This window comes from Ursus americanus, chromosome 34, assembly GCF_024610735.1.
Source record: "Ursus americanus isolate L20-20 chromosome 34, mUrsAme1.1.p, whole genome shotgun sequence".
Taxonomy (NCBI): Eukaryota; Metazoa; Chordata; class Mammalia; order Carnivora; family Ursidae; genus Ursus; species Ursus americanus.
In genome coordinates, this window is record NC_142160.1 from 17,879,839 (window position 1) to 17,902,163 (window position 22,325).

General features: G+C 42.2%; 1 protein-coding gene across 1 annotated transcript in view; it reads right to left on the reverse strand.

The window, feature by feature from the left end:
- GNA14 (G protein subunit alpha 14) overlaps window positions 1-22,325 on the reverse strand; it is a 179,737-nt gene that overhangs the window by 73,892 nt on the left and 83,520 nt on the right. The window contains exon 2 of the mRNA XM_045781061.2: window positions 5,922-6,106. Within this exon, the coding sequence (XP_045637017.1) occupies window positions 5,922-6,106 (185 nt within the window). The remainder of the gene's footprint in view (window positions 1-5,921; window positions 6,107-22,325) is intronic.

A 22,325-nucleotide genomic window follows, 5' to 3' on the forward strand; every position in this document is an offset into this window, starting at 1 on the left:
GAGAAAAATGTACCATGCGATTTTTAATATCCAATGGGACACAGAAAGAGAGAGACTGAATTTAACATTCGCCAGAGAACCAGCAACCCTGGGCTACAGCCAAAGTCTGAACATTGGCCTCCCTGTTCCCAGAAGCTCAGGCAGAAGCCGACTTTTCAAACTGGACGAGGAAGTGGGCCTGAAAAATATATTTAAACAGATGTTTTAAAAATTAGAAAATAGGAGGGTCTTAAAATACTTCCAGCCCTGAGAAACTCTTCTATAAAAAAAAGTGGCAGAAGTTGACCATTTTCACTTAACTGTGCCTGATTTCCTCACAGGAGTCCGTAATAGACCCGTCTGGAACTTCAGGCCCTTGCTTTCTGAGAATGAAGTTAAGGTGGAATTGTTCTATACCCACAGATATGAGACATTATCACACCTCCTTTTGGTCTTAAAAAAAAAGTACTGTCCTTGATTCTGCCCCATAAATACTAGACTTCACTGCTCAATAAATAAAAGTACCTATTCACGATGAGTAAAAATATGTAACTATTTCATTTCCTCGTGTAGGATCTCCACTGACAACATGGAAAGTATTTTCACTACAAACAGCAGCTATCCCTTGAGCAGATTACCAACCCGAGCTGCATCCCTGATTCTTTACTGACGGAAAAAGAAATGATCATTTCTGTGTAAACAACAGTAGGAAAAGGAGGATGAAAAATCAGCATTGCCAAGACCTCCAGAGGCTAAGATGTAGCTCCTTCTTCTTCCCTGACCCCTGACCCCGACCCAAGCTCTGGAAGCTCTCAGCCTGAGGCCTGTAAAACTCCAAGGAAACAGAGTGTCTGCCCTGAAATAATGTTTACTACCTTCACAAAACTCATCAAGGCAGCCCACTCAGCTGAACATAACATCCCCAATGGCGGCCGTTCAGTTTACCCCCGGGGGGAGATCAGGTCATTCCATGGCAAAGATGACCAGAAGTCTCCCTCCCCATTATGGAAAGGTTGATAGGAAAGCAGAACCCAGACTTAACACATCCAAATAATGTTAAGGTACTTCCATCAGTACTTCTCAACCTTGGCTCCTAATCGGAAGCACTTGGGGAAGCTTCTAGAAGTTGATCTAAGCTCAGGCCACATTCCAAGATCGACTCTCCGCAGGAGGTATGCTGGGTGGCAAAGGTCCCCAGGTGATTCCAATGTGCGGCCAAGACTGAGAACGACTGTTTCCAACGTCCTTTTGCCTGATAAACCTAGCAGTCAGGAGAGGGGGATGTGGGCGCCAAAACTCAAGACACTGCAGGGAACTGGTGACAAAGGCATCCCTTTACCCTGATGCAGGACCTGCACAACTTCAAACAGAACTAGCAGAGGTCCTGTGAGTCAATTCCACATGCCCCAACCCTACTATTCAGCCTCTTGAGAGCTGTGGTTGGCAGGAGGGCCCAAGCCCATCCTCTTAACTGTGCCTTGGAATTCAGCAAAAGCAAAAGACGAAGATGCTTTTTGAAGGGAATTTCAGACCTCACATGTTTAGAAACACTGAATCATAAATTAGATACTTGGAGTGGAATGGCAGGCAAAATCGTCTTCTTATTGCTTAATGATTAACTCTCCTTTTTAAGAATGTTGTTTTTGTAATGAGCCCTTGCAATTAGCTGTGCATAATTACATGCAAATATGAGGTGACCCCAGTGTAGTGACGAGCTCTCATAAGCAGGCGGGCAGGGAAGAAGCTGGAGTCAGCTGCATAAGGGCCTGGAGACCTCACTCATTTTTCCAGGGATCATTGACTATAGAATGAAAAGGCTTTTGAGAAGTCAGGCAGAGCTGTCCTTTGCCCTTGGGAAATGCTCAGTCTACATCATCCACACGGATTCTGCAGAACCTTCAGAAGGATAAAAAGTATGTCCTTTACTGCAGGACAGGCCTGGAATGAGAATTTCCCAAGTTGGACACCTACAAACAGCAAAAAATATGAAGCTCTTCAGGCTTCAGTGCAATAGTCACTAGTAACCATGAGTTATAAGCTGACTCCAGTTCGGGAGCCCTGCCACCGAGCGATTGCTTTTGTAATATTTATTCAAGGAGTCATAAATTCTATTATGTGCTCATACGACACTCTTGAGAGACATTCACGAAAATTAAGGCTTATCAACACAGTGAGCAAACACATATGAATCACTCCTTAAAAAAAAAACAAACAAAACAGGCAAGGTATAAGAAAACAATCTTCCAGGCTATCTATCTTAGTTGAAAAAAAAAAATGTTGGTTAAAAACCAAATGCTGAACTAAATTTCTGATAAATCTCCTTTCATAAGCAGCCTATCAAGTAATAGGCAAAGATTTTAATCAACCTAGCTGAGCAGTAAAATCCCTGACATTTAAAATAAGATCCTCTAGGGGCACATGGGTGGTTCAGTCCTGGAGCGTCCGACGCTTGATCTCAGGGTCCTAAGTTCAAGCCCACAGTGGGCGTGGAGCCTACTTTAAATAAATACCCCCTAATCACTTAATTCTCTTCTCCGTACTTTGAAGAAAGTGTTCCCACCTCTGAAAAAAAACCAAGATAATGGAATTAAATACTCAATAGTAATTGAGGAAAGAACTGCACGACTGTAAAACAAAAGGCTACTTAAGGTTCTAGTCCTCTCCCTCCTAACTAATCATTTGTTTCAAGTGATGCAATACTTGGTAAAGAACACATGTACCATGCTTCCTCAACTCATTATTTAATACATGAACACTAATCATTTTTATTATCTTATGATCTAAGCATAGTACTTTGTTACAGTTTCAACTTTGGAATCGGAACTAGCCCACAGAAAAAAATTATTCGGCAAACCATAGAGAAGGAAAGGATGACAAAGACCTAAACAAGTTATAGAAGAAACAATAAGTCCATTTTTGGTTTTTGAACCTGCCCCAATAATAACCTTGAATTTCTGGAGTGCCATTTCATTTGTACAGCACTTCCTTCTGCTCATGTTGGCTTAGGAAGTAGACAGAGCATGTGTTGTCTGCGTTTAACATTTGGGGAAATGTAAGACCAGGGAGGTTACATGGCTTCCCCAAGGACCAGGGTGGGCAACCACAGCCTATGGATAAAATCCACTTGGGGCCTGTTTTTGTATGGCTCATGAGTTAAGAATAGCATGTACACTCTGCAAACAGAGTTTCCAAGTGAGCCCACTCATTCGTTGACACTTATACTATGGGTGATTTTGCATAATGACAGCAGAGCAGAAAAGAGACTATATGGCCCTGAAAGCCAGAAATATTTACTCTCTGGCCCTTTACAGACAAAGATTGCTGACTCCTGCCCAAGACCCACAGGGGAGCCATGAAGAGAGCCCAGATTTTTGGGAGCCAATCCAGTGTTTTTTCTACTCAATCTTGTGCCTCACTGTAAGCCTGTGGTTCATCCCAAGCACTTTTCTGAGCGATAAGAGGAAGGTGATGAAGCATAAATATAGGTACTTTGAACAGAAAGAAAGATGGCATTGAGAAGGGAGCCAGAAACAGCAAATGAGGAGGAGACAGGAGAGGAATTTGACCCCAGCATAGACCGTATCTAGAATCTCACCTGATTTAAATGATTTAAATGATGAGATATGGAACCTTTTGAGTTGAGATTTCAATTAGATTTGAGACTTAGAGTTCATGTTGGAAAGGGACAAATATATTTTGCATCTGGAATTAACAATGAATGGGAGGGGGCAGAGGGCAGACTGTACTGGGTTGAATAATGTCCCCCTAAAACTCATGCCAGCCCCATACCTCAGAAAGTAACTTTATTTGGAAATAGGGTCTTTGTAGGTATAATCAAGTTCTGATGAGGTCATCCTTGGGATGAGGGTGGGCTCTAATCCAATGACTGGTGTCCTTATAAGAAGAGGGAAATTTGGACACAAAGAGTAATGCCATGAGAACAGAGTCACACAGGAGAGACTCTATGTAAGGACAAGAAGGGACTGGAGTGACATGTTTCAAGCCAAAGGGTTCCAAGGATATCTAACACCACCAGGAGCTAGGAGAGAAGCATGAAACAGGCTTCCTCAGAGCCTCCAGGTAGAACCAATGAACCTTGACTTCAGGCTTCTAGCCTCTAGAACCATGAAAGAATGTAAATACATTTACATTACTATATTTATGGAAAAAATCTGCATGTAAATGGACCTATGCAGTTCAAACCCTTGTTGTTCAAGGGTCAACTGTGTAAGTGATTTAAAAAGAATTATATACTTTTTTAAAGATCTGAGAGAGAGAGAGAGAGAGAGAGAGAGAGAGCGCATGCACATACACATGCACAAGCAGGGGGAGGGGCAGAGGGAGAGGAAAAAGGACAAAGAGAATCTCAAGCAGATTCCCCACTGAGCCCAACACAGAGATCCATCTCAAGACCCCGAGATCATGACCTGAGCGGAAACCAAGAGTGGGCCACTCAACCAACTGAGCCACCCAGGTGCCCCAGAGTTGTACAATTTCAATCAGATACAATACATGTGTCAAAATCAATGTATCACAGAACCATCACAGTCACTTCTAGAATCTCCCAATGGCTCCGTATGCACCTCTTACATTGCTTGGCTTCAGATATGCTAAAGGCTAATTCTCCAACCCAACCTCACATACACACATTTTTCAGCATAACATTTTTGAAGGTTGAAGCAAGATATATTCCTTCATTTCTTCAAAAGCGTAAGGAAATGGTGGTAAAGACATGAGGCTGCAGACACACTATAAAGGTAAATCAAAAACTGGGTGCCTGCAATGTTCCTATGTAATTCAGTCACTGAATAATAAAAAAATGTAGCTTGACTGCTTCAAAACTCTCCATAGATCATACATAAAACATACATGAATACAGTTGTTACGAGCTCATGAGAAAGTTGTCCTCGGGGTCCACACTAAAGCCCAGGCAATGCTGGCATTTTAGCAGCTAAATTCTTTTTAGTAGACCTACAAGAGACTCATCGGAGACAGAATTTTCCTCTTTATCATGATGTCATGTTGTATCTTGGTATCAATTATTTTAAATAAACTATTTCTGATCTAGATTCTTAATGAATTCAGACAACATTTCCCAATGGATTTGCCTTCCAACATACCATATAAAATTGTATTTGCCTCCTCCTCCCACGTTCTTGTTTCATTATTTTCATATGTTTTGAAACACAATTGTATTTTATATTTTTAAAGATTGAGAGAGAGAGAGGAAGAGCACACGCATGAGGTGGGAGGAGGGGCAGCAGCAGAGGGAGAAGCAGACTCACAGCTGAGCAGGGAGCCCCACACGCAGGGCTTGATCCGAGGACCCTAGGATCATGACCTGAGCCAAAGGCAGACACTTCACCAACTGAGCCACTCAGGCACCAGCGAAACAGAATTGTATTTTAAATTAACCAGTGGTGATAGCAAAGCAAATGCCAGCTTGACGCTAGTACTTTATGAGAGCCCAACGCTAGTTGGGACATAGCATCACATGCCTAAACCATCACTCAGCTCCAAAAATAAAGAAAGAAAATCCACCGATTGCTCTGAGTGGTCTGCAGGGCATTCATGACACTATTTCCTAAGACTGGGCATTCTGGAAAAGCCCACGATCTGCACTGCACCAATGGAGAAATTAATGGGGGTAAAGTAGCTGTACAAGTAAATGTGTATGTCTTCCTTTTCTCAGCACCTGAAAAAAAGCAATCTAAATGCCTGTGTTTCTGAATCCCAGTGCACTGGGGACCACCACAATACCCTCAGGATGGAACTCCTGCAGAAGACGGACCACAGAGCTGAAGTTCATCACAGGTTGAACTCCAGAGCTCCTCTGGCCTCTGACCAAAGCTCTCCGTCAATCTTTCTGTCCAAAGACATATGCTACCTAAAGAAGGAAAGCATGCAACCCAAGCAGGGCCAATGCCCCCACGGCACTTTACCTTATTCTGCTCACACACATACTGTATCCTCAGAGTGTCCATGGCTCTGATCATGGCTTGCATGGCGGTGAATATGTTTTGGTAAACCAGCTTCGTGAACCCTTTTCTATCTTCATCGCTGTAACCAGACCCATGGATGATTCTCATTTGCTTGATAAAGGTGCTTTTGCCACTTTCACCAGTTCCTGGTAAGACAACACAAGGGGAAAATGCAGTCAGTGGTCTTCGAAAGGAGCACAATGGGAAAGTAAGGCCCTCCTGGCAGTGTTGTTCTGTTTTATGAAGAACAGGTTGATCAGGTGAACTTGAACTTGGAAAGGGCCTGCCAGGAGTGGTATCCCAGGCAGAGGGGTCCCAATCTTGTACCTGTGCTTTAGAAGGCCTGATGTACCTCCCACTCTCCCCTTCTCGCTCAAACACACACACACACACAATTTATTAGGAGTACATGAGTGTCTCTGTCCCTTGGAGTAATTCTAACCATCAGCTCTTGTAACTAACACCATCTTGGCCCCAGCGAACGGCTCCCCCACATCCCTTGTCTTAAGTTCCTTCTGAAAATTAGCAACTATGTCTGAAAGCCCCGAACATTTGAGGGTTTCATCGCTGCCAATACAGCAGTGGCAGTAATGGAGGCTGCCTCAGAGCTCGGAGACCATTTGAGCAGTAGGATGGAAGTCTGATTCACCTGTCAATTCTTGACTTTCGGGTACACGAATACAAGGGATCCTTGCGCAATCAATCACCATCCCAGTTGTGCCAACTGTCTGTACTCTTGCTCCTCCACCCATTCCAACTGGTAGTTCAGGAGCTCCTCCAAACTCACAACCCCTGCACTTGGCAGCTGAAGAACAGTTGATAGTATCAAACCATCCCTACTTCTCTGAAATTGATAGGGATGTCCAGACATAACGTTTGAAATATGGCGCCAAGGCTTCACGTTAATATCAGACTGAGATATTGCTTGAAAAGACAATGACAGTTATTGTGTAAGTGAAAGAGATTTATATGATGCAGTTAAAATATTTTCTAATATTTTCTGTGAATTTATTGTACCTAAAACGAATACAGTGTTACATGTCAATTATATCTCAATAAAAAAGATAATTTATTGTATGAGATCCCTTTCCCATGTTTGTATTCTTGCTCTTCCTCCTCCAAACTCACAACCACAAGTTATGTTATACTTGTGGTCCAGTTTCAAATCTCAGTATTGCTTTGAGGATTTTGTAACAATTCAGGTTGACGTGCCCCCAGCAGGGTAAAGTTTCTTCAGATTGAAATTAATGAGGAACTATCTCAGAACTAAAGTGATTTAAGATAAATTCTAACTTTGGATGAGTGAGTTGTACAGTAGTCAAATTATATCTTAACAAAGCTATTGCAAAAAAGTTGGCTCAGTATTTCTGTAAAAAGAACACAAATTACATGAAAAGCTTAACTAAAATATACTTACTGATTTTTCTATAAGGGCAGAAAAAATTGTGGAATAGGAAATGATTTATTAATTACAAAATCTTTACTACTCACCCATATTTTATTGGCCCTATAGAACACCCAGAAAGTGCACTTATAGATAAATTCAATCATCTTCAATAATTTGCTGACCCTGAGTCACATAAAAACCATAGTTGTACACATCTTTTTTGAGATTTTAGTTATGAAGTTCATCATGGTAAGAGGATAGAACAGATTGATAATAGTTTTTTAGCTTTATTATAATCTGTAACTATTTGGATTTACAGGACGTGGGTCTCTATGTGGACTCTCGCCTGGGCCCCACGACATCAGGGTAGGGCCTATCACAAGGGCCCTGAGAAACACATAGGAGACTCGCTCAATTTTTCCACATGGATAGTTGAGATACACCTGTTAGTGTTTGATAAGAGTTTTCCTTGCAAGAAAAAATGTTCCTTTAGATTGATCTTTTCAAACACAAACCTGCTTTTCTCTCTTCCCAACCTCACTCAAAACCCTCAACAGCTACCTTCCCAGTCTGCTCAGGAAGAAAGACAAACCTCCTCCCTATGGCCACCATGGCTGTGCGGGCTGCCCCCTTGGTCTTCACCAGCCTCCTCTCACACAGGCTTCCTTCCACCCTCTGCTTTCTGGCCCGCTGGCCTTCTTGCAGCTCTTCCCTTCTCACTGCTTCTGCTCATGCTCTGCACGTTCCCGGAATGGTATTCCTCTGTCCCGCCTGCCTTGGCTCTTGGCCTGGTCTCCCTAATGAAGTCAGGTTCCCCGACGGGAAGTTCTCATGGTACCAATTGTAGCACGTGTTCTGGTTACACTTTCGCCCATTAAAGTCATTCTCCATTTGACATGTGTCTCCCCTACCAGCCCCTAAGCTCCATAACGGGAGACGGGGGCCATGTTTGTTTTTACTCACATTGTCTCCTCTTGTGCCAGGATAGTGTCTGACACTTGGCACATGCTTAATAACCTTTTAAATTACATTAAATTGTGGTAAAATAGACATACAATTCACCATGTTCATCATTTTTAAGTGTTCAGATCTTGAGTGTTAAGCACATTCACATTGTTGTATAATCTCCAGAACTCTTGCTCCTGCATATGCATTAAACAGCTCCCGACTCCACCTCCTGGGGACCACCACTCCCCTTTCAGTCTCTATGAATGTGACTACTCTAGATACCTCATAAAAGCAGAACCACATCAGCATTTGTCTTTTTGTGTCTGGCTTATTTCACTTAGCATAATGTCCTCAAGGTTCATTCAAGATGTTGCATGTGACAGGATTTCCTTCCTCTTAAAGACCTGATGAGTATAGCAGTATTTTTTGAGTGCATGATAGTAATTAAGAATACAGCCAGTCTCAACTACCTGGATACTGCAGGTATGGGCCACAGGGTGGGTTATGCTCTCCCAACCACCCCACGAGCTATGTGAGTAGCACGACTTCAACCACAGCGGGAACCACCACAAGAAGTGGCCAAGCAGGAGCCTTATCCTGATTCTCTGTGATCCTTTCTGGGTTACTCCTCCTTCCCCAAATTGGCAACTATTCGAGTAGTAACTGTGTGGCAGCTACTCCATATAAACTATCTCCTCTCTGTGTCTGTCTGTCTGTCTCTCTCTCGTAACCACCCTACACAGTTTGTACTGTTACCTTTGTTTTACAGATAAAAAACCTGGGGCTCCCTAGATGTCCATCAACAGATGAATGGATAAAGAAGATGTGGTACATATACGCGCATGTGCAAGCACACGGGCACGCGCACGTACAATGGACTATCACTCAGCCATCAAAAAGAATGAAATCTTGCCATTTGCAATAACGTGGATGGAGCTAGAGGGTATTATGCTAAGCGAAATAAGTCAGGGAAAAACAAATACCACATGATTTCACTCGCATGTGGAATTTAAGGAATAAAACAGATGAACACAGGAGAAGGGAAGAAAAAATAAGATGAACATTGAGAGGGAGGAAAACTGTAAGAGATGCTGAACTCTAGGAAACAAACTGAAGGTTGCTGGAAGGGAGGAAGGTGGGGGATGGGGTAACTGGGTGATGGGCATTAAGAAGGGCACTTGATATAAAGAGCACTGGGTGTTATATGCAACTGATGAATCACTAAATTCTACCTCTGAAATGAAAAAGAAAAGCAAGAGAAACCTGGGGCTCAGATTAGTTAAGTAGTCTCTGCAAAACCATACCATTAGCAAGAGAAAGACAGGGCTTTATTCAATCAGACTAATGACAGACTCTTATCAGGGAAAAAAGTCAGGGTCATGACCGGTAGGATTCAGCTATACTGGTCTAACAAAGACAAATGTGAACTTCACAGCCACGCACTGAACCCGAGCCCTAGCAGAGCCACCATCTTGCAAACACACGATGCCAGGCTCAAGGAAGAGCCTTCAGACAGGTGAATGTTCTCACAGGCAGTCTCACTGCTACCTCACTTCACCTCCGGAGGCAGAAAAGGTGGGTGCTGCCTTCCCATGTCAGACACGAGGCTGCTACCTGACTTTACCTCCGGAGGCAGAAAAGGTGGGTGCTGCCTTCCCATGTCAGACACGAGGGAACTGGCTGTGAGTCAGCAAACAAGGTGAGGTTGTGCCAATGCAGAGCTGGGGCTAGAAGCCAGGCTGCCGATGCCTCGGCCTTCAGGTTCACCAAAGATATCACCTCCCCGAAGGAATATATTTTCCCCCCTCCATCCCCTCAACAGTCAGGCCAGCCCGCTTGGAGCTCTCTAAGCACCTGGGACACCCCAGTCCCATCCTGTAATTGCTTTTTTGCAGATCTCTCACTACTTAGTCCGCTAAGGGTAAAGTCAGAGAGTCACACATTTGGGTACCATGAATATGGCAGCTATGGCAGCTGGCTGTCAAAGAATGGTCAAAGGCAGGTATGAACAAACAAATGTGAGAAGCCACAGTCTTCTTTTATAGGTCTTATATCATGGTCGATCACATAAAAATAAGATATAAATTGTCTAGAGGATTGCAATGACATCAGGTGCCCCTGAAGCCACCATTTCATGATGACTCTTTGCTTCCCAAATCTCACACAATAAAGTAAGGACCTGTAGGAACCGTATACTATCTGAACTTGGTCCCAAGTCCCAGATTACATTAGATCCCTGCTCTTACAGGATACTGGAGTCCCTGAATCTCCTTTTGTCTATGACACTGTCATGTATTCTTCTGTTCCACTCGAACAGGGTTGACCCATGGTCCATTGCTACCTTACCCCAAGTAAATACTAATCCTTTGAAGCTGACGTGAAAGGAGAGATTATGTAACTACCTCGAGGCAAGCTGTGATTTTGGCTCTGAGACCAGAAAAATCACTCAAGACTTAGCCCAAAGTTCTACCAAGGTAGAAATCCTTTTTACTTATAAAGATTATTCATCTATAAGAGATTAAAGCCAACCCCACCACCAGCCTCAAATATAGAAACAGTTTTTAAAAGTCACTGATTTTTCCTTTTGGACAGAGAGTATTTCAAAAAGAAAATGTTAAAAATGATTTTAAATATGAATACAAAAAAGATACAAACATATTTGATAAATAGTATTTTTAAATATTCTTCAGTTCTATATTGTGGTTATTTGAAGAATAAGAAACCAAACATGGAGCGAAAAAGGCCAGGTTAAAGGTAAAAGAGTGACTGAAAGACATGCTCCACTGGGGGCTGAGGTCCAGAGAACAGAGTCTCAGGGTGGGAGGTCCACTGCCTTTCATGTAAGCCGCAACACAACCAAGTTAGAACCTTCTTTGTCCAAAAGGGAAACTGAAAATTAGAGAGATTACATAGTATATTTAATCTTGGCCCAAGGCCTCTCAGCTTGGAAGTGTTGGGTCTTGGGTCTAAATTCAGGTCTGTGTTGGTATGTGCCTTTCCCATGATAACACCATGTGCTAGTTTTACTAAATGGTCAAGTCCCACCCTCTTATCGTTTTAAGCACAGTCTTCGTCTGGTACTGACACTGCAACACTCGGGACTTTATCTTGGATCCTTCAGAGCTCTGCTCTAAGTGAGATGTTTCCAGCAGCAGCAGATGGGGGCAACAGAGGGGAAAGGTGGGGGTATTTCTGTCATGACAGCTATGACTGGGACCAACCAGAGGAACCAACAAACTCAAGCAAAGGATCTGAGCTGAGTTTCCTCATTTGTTCTCAGCAGAAACTCAACATTCATACACTGAGTACAACTATTCATTCTGTGCAAGTAAAAGATCCAAAGGATATGATTTTTAGAATGAAAATTATTGGTGACTGGGGCATTAGGTGACCTAGCTTTTACCTCCCACCTAATCACATTTTAGAGTGCGTGGTTTGGCTCAACAGCATGGGCCACTCTGCTTTGTCCCTTGTCTCTTTGTGAGGACTTTCTGTAGGGTTCCCCCACAGACTCACCACGCTATAGCAGAAAGTGAAGACAACCTTAGCCCTCACCCTGGGAGCAGCTTTTTAGTTCACAGGGAGGGGGAAAGCCTTTGTTGGAAGGTGAACTTTGGTGTCAGGGTACCAAGGGAGGTACCAATCAGAGGTGACAAGGCAGAGGTGGGGGAACCGGGAGGTGACCACAGACCGCAAGGACTTCCACTCCCGGACGCAACGCTGTTAAAACACCAGATGGGCAAAGGAATAAAATTAATTCCATTTCTAGATTATGTTCCACATATCGATAAAGGAAACGGCTCTTTTCCCCATTTATTTTTTACTTCGAGGTTTTTGTATTTGGAGGGAAAAAACCCAACAATGGTTAGTAGTACTTTTAAGCTGTCATTAAGTTTGGGGTCCTTGCTCACCATCATCCTACTACAACTGTCCCCTGTAATGAAATCAGCCGGCAACGTCTCGGTAAGGCACTGTGGCCAGTAACAGAGATCCCCGCAAAGGCTCCAGGACTTGTTCTCTGCCCCCTCACTCCCTGGCTCAAACTGCGTCCCAAGTAAGGCTCACCTACTCCCCCGAGTCTCTCCCTGTAAAGTTCTGCCTGACCTCTCTGCCTCTCCCCAGCCCCTTAAATAGGAGTTATTTCCTTTCCCAGAATAGCCACTCAGTAAGTGGTAAAACTGAACACATAGCTTGCTACTCTAGCATGCTTGGCATATATCGTATGTGTTTTAGTTCATATAATTTGTGCTCTATTTCAAGTTAAAACTCACCCCTACAGGCTTTTTGCTTTCTGTGGGCGAGTCATATGCACATCTCACCTTGCGGGGCCGGCAGGCTATCCTACAAGACTCCTGCCGCTGGTATTTACTTAATCATTGTCTCTCAAAACTCCATCATCTGTATACCCATCTTGTGATTTTTTTTTGGTACCATACTCATATACCACCTATGTGATTTTTCATTCTTTAGAAAAAATGTTTACTCAGATAAGCTTGTCGTGAAAGGAAACATGAATGTTAGTGAAAAACAAGTACCATTTGCCACAATTCATCTAATTAAATGTATTATAACAAAGTAAGACTTCAGCAATATTCCAGCTAAAAACAGCCTGTCCATCAGGGATCCAGGTATCACATTTGGTAAATAATACATACAAATTCCTACCCTCTTTACGTGAAATTTGCCCTTTGAAAGGAAACTCCCCCTCTTCTTCCTCTAGAGGATTCTGGAATGCTACCCATGAACCTCATTCAAATACAACAAAACAAAACAAAACAACGGAGGGTTAAAACTCATGTTACTGAAAAGGGGCCAACAAAATGTCTTAGTACTAAAACTAAACTCTTTCTGAGATTTGAGAAAGCAATGTGAGATTCAACTTTCAGCTTAATTTTAAATACACAGAAAAGCTCATGGGGAAAAAAAAAAGTTGCTTTTGAGGAGCCAAGAGGCAACAGAGGCCAAAGCGAAATAAATCCTTTGCAAGTGAAGACCAAGGACATGTGAACAGTAAGCCAATTGTTCTAAAGTTCACCTACAATCTTTTGTAAAGACAGCCTCCCCAAGAGCCAAAGCAAGGAGCTGATAAAGCTGCTCAGATGGGGAGAGCCGTCTCCAATATTCTGGGATGTTTTCTGAAACCATCTGTGAGAAGCCATTGTTTTTTAGCTCAGCTTGACAGAAGACAAAAACAGAACAAAATGGAAGTCAAAACATAAATGGGGACCCAATTCTGGATGTTGGCGTAAATGAGCTGAGACCTAGAGGCAGACGAGGGTGCGGACCTACGGATGAGCTTGGGAGGCTGGCTCTGTAGGGCCTCATTTCTCTATCTCTGGAGCCTAAAACACAGCATGCAGGAGGGACCTAAGGAACCCGCATTTGGGAACGGGTATCTGTTGACTAAGACAACCAGAATGATCATGATTTTGAAAAGCAGTAGGAAGGAGGTTGGTCTGGCCAAGAGAAGATTCAGGACCTGGATGAGTCTACTGAGAGACAAAGCAGCCCGCACAGGAGCAGGGGCCCTGCAGCTTGCCCTTCCCGATGAGGACATGTGGGACCCAGTGCCAGACAGGCAGGGAGGCTCAGGTTCCATCACAGGGGTTTCTTGTAGTGGGATAAATGAGTTAAAACATTCTTTTCATAACATCTTTAAGCAAGAGCAGTTCCCAGCAGCAAGGAGGGCTGCCCAGGGAGAGTGTCTGGACTTGGGGCATTCTGGCCCCTATAGCTCACATCTGACCTTGGGCAGCAGGCACCCCCCATAGTAGGAATTTCTGCACCTGCGAGTGCTACGACCCTGGTGCGTGTCGTTCTCAAGACACCGAGGAACGACAGAATCTGGCGAACGTTGGGGAAAATTCCAGATGATTTCTCACTGTGATATTGGAATGAATGTTTGTGTTCCACCAAAATTCATCTGTTGAAAACCTAATGCCCACGATGATGGTATTAAAAGGGCATTTGGGAGGGGATGAGGTCATGAGGATAGAGCCCTCGTGAATGGGACTCACGGCTCAATAAGAGAGACCCCAGAGAGCTCCCTCACCCCTTCCACCGTGTGAGGACATAAGGAGAAGTCTGAAACCTTGAACTGAGAGCTCACCAGAACCAGACCGTGCTGACACCCTGATCTCTGACTTCTTACGGGAACCTGGGAATATGCATTTTTAAGCACAACTCCAGGGATTTTAATACACCCAGTCCACAAACGCTTTGGGAAGCACTTTTCCAGGGCTCTTTCAAGGCCAACATCCACTACTATAATCTACCCAGGGATGGAATGCTCAAGTTTTTATATCATATTTGATTTAATTGGTGGGTTTTTACACCAAGTTCCAATTTAATTTCTGCATAAATAAAATATCCCCATGGGAGCTCTGTTTTTCCATTTCTAGAGGGAAAACATTTTTAGAGCGTCATAAAGATTCACTTATTCAAGTCAGCCCTGTCTGCTACTGCCCAGCCCCCTGTCACCATCACAACCATGTCACCTTCTCCAGCTTCGGTGCTTGCCAGCACTAGAGGTGCTGGTTTTCACCATAAAAGGAGAAGCAGCAATGTCCTACAAACAGAGGACTGGACGCAATTGAAGACAGGGTTCACGGCTGCTCTCTCAACAGAAGAGGTGAATACAGGGATTTTGAAAGAAAAGGGGAAGCTGCAAGAAATTAAGTGAGGAGGTTCAGCAAACAGTTTGAGATTAAAAAAGAAAAAAAAAACCCTGACAATAAAACAATGGGGGAATTCAAAGATGCCATATATTTTATAGTCTGTTTCACATTAACATGCCAAATCATCTTTATCGACTCACCAAGAAGAGCAGAATTCCGAGCAATTCCAGTGGCAATTCCTGCCATTGCCTGTCCTCTTTGGGCCTCATTTTGATCAAGAAGGTATTTCAGTTCAAATGTGACTTCTGAGTTCTTATATCAGGGCAAAGCCAAAAAGTCATGCTAACAATGGTAATCACAAAGAATTTTTGAATAATTGTTTTTCTGACTTGAAGTATCAAAAACCACGTACTTCTCGCAGTTGTTGTAAGTGTATTTTAAAGTTCAATGCAATGGGACAACAAGGCTAATTTTTACCTAAATTGAGTTATTTCTCTACAAAACCAAATTTCTATAATTTGTTTTAAATGCAGTATTCTTTAGAAATGTGATAAAATTTGTTTGCCTTCGTATTAATTGCTTTATGTCAGGAAACAGCTGTCATTGATTGCCATGTCACTGATCTCTTGCATGTAGTCACATGCTCCAGCGGGCTTAGTTACTTACCAAACATTGTAACTGACCCTTCCATAAAGAGTTACACAATTTTGTTCATGCTGTGGCATAGCTCATCTGTGTAAGATTCCAGAAAAGTAACACAATATACGGAATCTTAAGAATCAAATGTTTGTTAGTGACAAAACTCTCTTTTGGAAAATGCCCTGAACATCAATTATTTTTTCTCTAATAATGAAAAACTAGTCAAATAAACTCTATGGCTGACAGCTAAATATTAGCAATTTCGTTAGAAGTACAACTCATTTCACTTGGAAAGGAGGGTCATGAGATCCCTTTCTGCTGTATGATTCTGACTCATCATTGGTTTACTTTCCAAAAAGACAAATTGTAAGCATTTTCATAAATGGCTTAAGAATCTTCTACTGTTCACCACTCCTCCTGAAAAGTAACATTTCCCCCCCAGTTCATACAGAAATGTTCACCAAGAAATCGTAACACCAGGGCACGGATAAGACTTTGGCTTCTCAATCTTTGAAAGAATGAGTAAATTTTTTTCCTTTTCAAATTTTTATTTCAATTCCAGTTAATTAACATACAGCATAGTATTAGTTTCATGTGTAGAATTTGATGATTCGACGTTTTTTGTTTGTTTGTTTGTTTGTTTGTTTGTTTGTTTTTTTAAGTAGGCTCCATGCTCAGCGTGGAGCCCAATGCAGGGTTTGGACTCACAACACTGAGATCAAGACCTGAGCTGAGATCAAGAGTCAGAGGCTTAACTGACTGAGCCACCCATGTGCCCCTGATTCAACACTTCTATACAATACCCAGCGCCCATCACAAGTGCACTCCTGAATCCCCATCTCCCATTTAACCCACCTCCCCGCAAGGAAGTATCGGTTTGTTCTCCATAGTTAACAATCTGTTTTCTGGTTTGCCTCTCTTCCCCTACTCCATGTTCATATGTTTGGTTTCTTAAATTCCACTTATGAGTAAATCATATAGTATTTGTCTTTCTATGAAGAATAACTGAACAAATGGCTAACACTACAGTGAGTCTCAAGCGAAAACTTATTCTTGTACAAGTTACCATCAGCTGAGAGTTTGATTTTTCTCATGTTGACAGAGAGGAGAAAGAGCACGGTGAAGGCAAAAGTTACTTAAAGGAAAATAAATCGGCTCTTAGAACGGATTCAAAATCCTTAAGACCCAGTAAGAGTAGGCAAGGAGACAAGGTAACCATTTTGAAACACTGAAGCATCTTGCTAAAATAGCAGCAACTCCCTGATCCACTCTTCTTTCCATCCCCTCCCACCCCAAAGATAAATTTAAATGAAAATAAATTGTTAAACAAAAGTGCAGTTACATGTAGGATCAGGTTAAGAACGAAAACTATAGCAGCATTATTTGCAGTAGCCAAGATACGGAAGCAACCCGAGTGTCCATCGATTGATGAATGGATAAAGAAGATGTGGTGTGTGTGTGTACACATATATGTATATATACATATACACACAGTGGAATATTACTCAGCTATAAAAATGAATTCTTGCCATTTGCAACAACATGGATGGAGCTGGAGAATATAAAGTGAAATAAGTCAGAGAAAGACAAAAACCATATGATTTCACTCATACGTGGACGTTAAGAAACAAACAAGCAAAGGGGGAAAATGCAAGAGAAATAGTCAAAGGAAGAAATACTCTAAATTATAGCAAACACACTGATGGTTACCAGAGGGGTGGGGGGTGGGGGGATGGGTTACATAGGTGATGGGGACTCAGGAGTGCACCTGCTGTGACGAGCACAGGGTGATGTATGGAAGTGTTGAATTACTATACTGTACACCTGAAACTAACATAATGCTATACGTCAACTGGAATTACAATAAAAACTTAGAGTAAATAAAAAAATAAATACAAAACCACAAGAATTCTGAAACTGTAGGGCTTTAAAAGTACAAAGCACTATTACTATGGTGGATGGAAAAGTTAAAAAAATTGTTCTCTTTTAGTCCTTCTCACCATTCTGGCACAACATGGTATTAGTTTTATGCAGACTTAAGTAGAGATGCAAATAGCATATGGTAGTGTTCAGCCCACCACTGTGATCAAAATACATGATTTTACTTTTGAAAGGTCTAAGAACAAAAGGGTTAAGTCACCGCAGTATATTGGCAAGGTCATCAACCATTTAAAACTCAGGACACATCATTTTTGCCTTCCTCTCCTGCAATGGTCTGCTAACATGTCCAACTCCTCCTCACACTGCTCCAGCATCACTGTTTCCATGAATCCCCAAAATCCCAGGTAGAAATACTCATTCTCTTCTTCCTGCTATGACTCTCTGCTTACACACCACTACTGCTCCATTTATCATGATGCTTGTACGTTTATATGTATTCAGTAGTCTGTAATTTCCCTTAGATCAGTAACTCTCTTCTATCTTTGGACCCCAGGACCTTGGACAACACCTGCCATAGCGTTAGCTACTCAGTAAGTGTCTGAGTATTTGAAGAGTTACCTAGTATCGTGTTCCTTAGCATTCCTCATCTAATCACCACACAGCCTTGGAATCTTTGCTACCATTCAAATTCAGAGGGGCCTTTCCCAACATAAACGAAATACCCTCTCCCGCTGTAATCCTCCTCTCAACCCCCAGAACAACAAACAAGTTTGTGCCCACTCAACTCCCAAGTTCTCATTAAACTATCTTTATTATGGCTTTATTCTCTGAAAAAAAATTTTTTTTCCTCCCTGGTGCACAACTGTGAATCAAGGAAGATCACAGTCCAATTCAGGTTGTGCTTAGAGCCATTTCAGTCATTATTTCTGAGCACATTTTAAGTGCCTGGGCTGAGCCCTAGTTCTAGGACATAGGTCTTCACGCAAGTGGGGAAGGCCAACTCCTTGGTTTCCTTTCCTCCAGGACAGGATCCCTTTGAGCCTCAGTCTCCCCAAAACTATTAGTTCTCAAATGATTAAGACTAAACATTAAGGTAATATTCTTCAATATGTCTCTTACTGATACCCAAGAAAGTTAAATATGTATATATTTAATGTCCAAGGAATAATCTAATGATTCATAACTAATAACAACCTCCAGCCCCACTCATCAAGCTCTGCTTGTGGAAAAAGGTTTTCAAAAACTATCTAGATTTCTCTTTCCAGGGTGGACTAAAATGACCAGAATGACCATATCTTCCAGTTACCCAGAACAAGTCCTAGTTTATACTTGTCATCCTGAGGTAATTATTAATAGCATCCTTTTTCATTCTCAAATGGGTCCTGTCTTGGGCAATGAAGCATATGATCACCCTTAGTATAACTCTGTCATACTGGGGTTGAGAGAAACTTGACAGCATCCTCTGACATTACACCTCTAATTCACTACTTATCCCAAGGTAAGAAACTCTGTCACCAACCAGCTTTTCCTTTTCATAAACCTCCACTAGAACACCACCACCACCACCACCACCACCACCACCACCACCACCACCACCCAGCTTTCCAGTAAAACAAATGTGTTTCTTATATTGGAAGGATATACTTTTTGAACCTGCTGTAAAACCAGCTCAATAATGGTAACTAGCAGCTGTGTTACACAGTGGGAAAATGTATGCAAAAGAGGTCATTTCAACTAAACAAAATCTGCATATGAGATAGCAATTATCTCTATTAATTATATATATCTCCAGTGACCTACTTACAGAGGAAAAAAAAAAAAAACCTTTCCACTGAAAGCCAATGAGGCTGTCCTTAAACATGTGAAAGAAACTGTTACTCTGTTTTCTTGTTCTACCAATGCTAAGCTGCCTTTGCTGTGATAATAACAAGGCTTAGTCCTCTAAGGTGAGCAGAAGCAAAAGAGAATCATTTGAGGATTATTTCATTTTACTCCAATGATACAGACAAGCTCTTGAGGTCTTGTCTTTGCAACGATGGAGAAGGCACTATGGCAAAATAATTATAACCAGGGGCTCATTTGGGGTTGAGAACTTTTTTCTTAGAGATAAAGGGCCTATCTTTCTGAAATCCTACATTTTTATTTATGTATGTATTTTAAGTAGGCTCCATGCCCAGCATGGAGACCAATGCAGGGCTCGAACTCATGACCCTGAGATCAGGACCCAAGCGAAGATAAAGAGTTGGATGCTCAACCAACCGAGCCACCTAGGTGCCCCTGGAATTCTATATTTTTAATGTACTAGTCAACTGTGTGACTTTAGACCAATGACATAAACCTCGGTTTCCTTATCGGTTAAGGAGGCAGAATAATACCACTCTTGTCATCATTGGTTCTAAGAATTAAAGTCACTTTAATTCTAGAAAACAAAATTCAAATATTAATTATTATGTGGTGCTGACTGTGGAAATGGAAAGAGGAAATAGACGGTTTAGAAGACTGAATGCATCTGCAAGACAAATTTAGAAACAAAAATCGTAACCTTTCAGACCAGGATGTTGGTGGTATTTCTAATAATGGGGAAGTTACGGAAGTAGTGCCTGTATTCATTTCCTAAGCTGCTATAACCAAGTACCACAGACTGGGTGTCTCAGAACTATAGAAGATTATTCTCTCACAAAGGCTTCTGAGGGAAAACCTCTTCCTTCTCTCTTGGCTTCTGGTGGCTGTTGACAACCCTCGATGCTTCTTGGTCTGTGGCAGCTTAACTCCAATCTATGCCATTGTCTTCACTTGGCCATCAGTCCTCTGTGTGTCTGTGTCCAAATTTCAGGCATCTTATAAGGACACCAGTCATAATGGATTCAGGGCCTACCCTAATCTAGTATGACTACATCTTGACTTGATTACATCTGCCAAGACAGTATTTCCAGATAAATTCACATTCACAGATTCCAAATTCATCATGGAGTTGGGGGCACTCTAGTCAACCCAACTACCTGGTTGAGAAAGGTCATCACAGGCTCAACACCCCAAGAAACTTGATGTAATAATTACTGGTAGGATTTTACAGAAATTTAAAGGATATTAGGGGATTCCTCCACATTTTCTAAACATAGCAAACCTTTTATACTTCCAACAGGAAAAAGAAAAGGGCTCTCCATTTTTTCCACTTGTCTTAACTACCATTTGAACTGTTTCTGGGATGCTCAAGAATTTTCTACTCATAGTTTTGCCCCGACACTTGTGTTTTATGTGAAACAACCTTCTTCACTAAAGTTACTTTATTAGGAGTAAATGTGGGTGACCAGTTAAGATTCTGCATCAATGTGGCAACATCACTGGAATTTCATCAGCAACCCTAGAAGTTTAGATTCAGGGGTCTGATCCCCATATTATTTGGCCAAACCATGGTTCAACTTTTTACCTTTCAATTGTAAAGTCTTTCAATAAGGCATACATTTACTAGTTCAACACAAACTCTCCCACATTTTATCCCTAGTCCCCACTGGCTTATACCAGGTCCCATCACACATTTATGGTACCTGCTGGAGCCCTGGAAGCAGGAGTTTGCCAGCCGTGAACTCCATGATCTCTTATAACCTATGGTCCTGAAACCAGCCCTTCCCACCCCAGTTAAACCCTTCACTTTACTCCATTTCACCCCAAATCCCCTCACTCGACAATTATGGGGCTATTTTCCTTTGTTATTCAGTTGTTTTGTAATTATTCTCAGTTCAGCTTTTTCTCCCCCACAACTAGATTAAAAATAGCTTTGTATTTTGTATCCTCCCACAGCACCTAGCCTAACAATCTGCACAGAACAGACATTCAAATGCATGCTGGCTAAAAACCAAAGGGCCAGCAAGACAACATCCTGCCATTATTCTCCTCTTCCAGAGCTCGACACAGTGCCACCCTTAGAGTTGGACAGAGAAGCTTCCAAATGTAGAGGGCCCTGTTCTGAACTTCATCCCTCCCTCGCTGCCCAATGGAACAGTGAGGCCATAGGACCAAGGGGTCATGCCTACTTAATAGTCCATGTTCTCTCCCCAGCTTCACAGCCATGCTCCAGGCACTTGAGACCCTGGAATTCCACTGGCCTCAGGCCCAATTCCAGGGCCTATGTGGGCTCTTCCTCAATCCATCCTCTTGAGCATGAACATGCCACTAGAATGTACATCCCTAGTCTTGAAGGGTAGCCAAGGGACAGATGTTTTGAGGGGGTGTGGACAAAGCTTGGATGTGCTGGAGTGAGTGCATGTTAATCTTCTGCACTGTGGGTGGGGGTGGGAGTGGCAAGGGGATATCAGCTTGACATCCAGCTTCCATTTGTACCCTTGCCTGGGACCAGCAAGTGTTAAGTGGTTCAATGGGGGTTCAGGGTTCAAGAGGTAAATATTAATGGCAAAATTCTCTTATCTCTCACTTTTACACAGGACATACTTTCCAGCCTCCGTCTATTTTGGTATAGATCTATCCATTAGAGAAATAATGGACTTCTAGTTATTTGCTGAAAGAACGATAGAGTAAAAAGAGTACTTGTTTTCACCCAGGGCTTTTTAAGAGCTGAAGAAAACTTGAAACGCATGTAATGATGGTACATACTATTGGCTAAATATGCTAAGATTCTTCTGAGTTCCCCAGTGTTTCTGACCAGCCATATTACCCAAGAAAATTGGGAATGATGTCACATGGTCACATTCAAATCAATATCCACTCTGAAATAACCATAACCACAGAGCATATCTAGGTTCCAAACGCATGATTATAAAATACATTCAAGTTAGGCACTGCAGTGTGAAATCAATTTGACAGTACTAATGAAAAGTGCATTTAAAATATCTTTGAAGTAGCCATTAAATCACACTTTATATATTCTCCTATGATCCA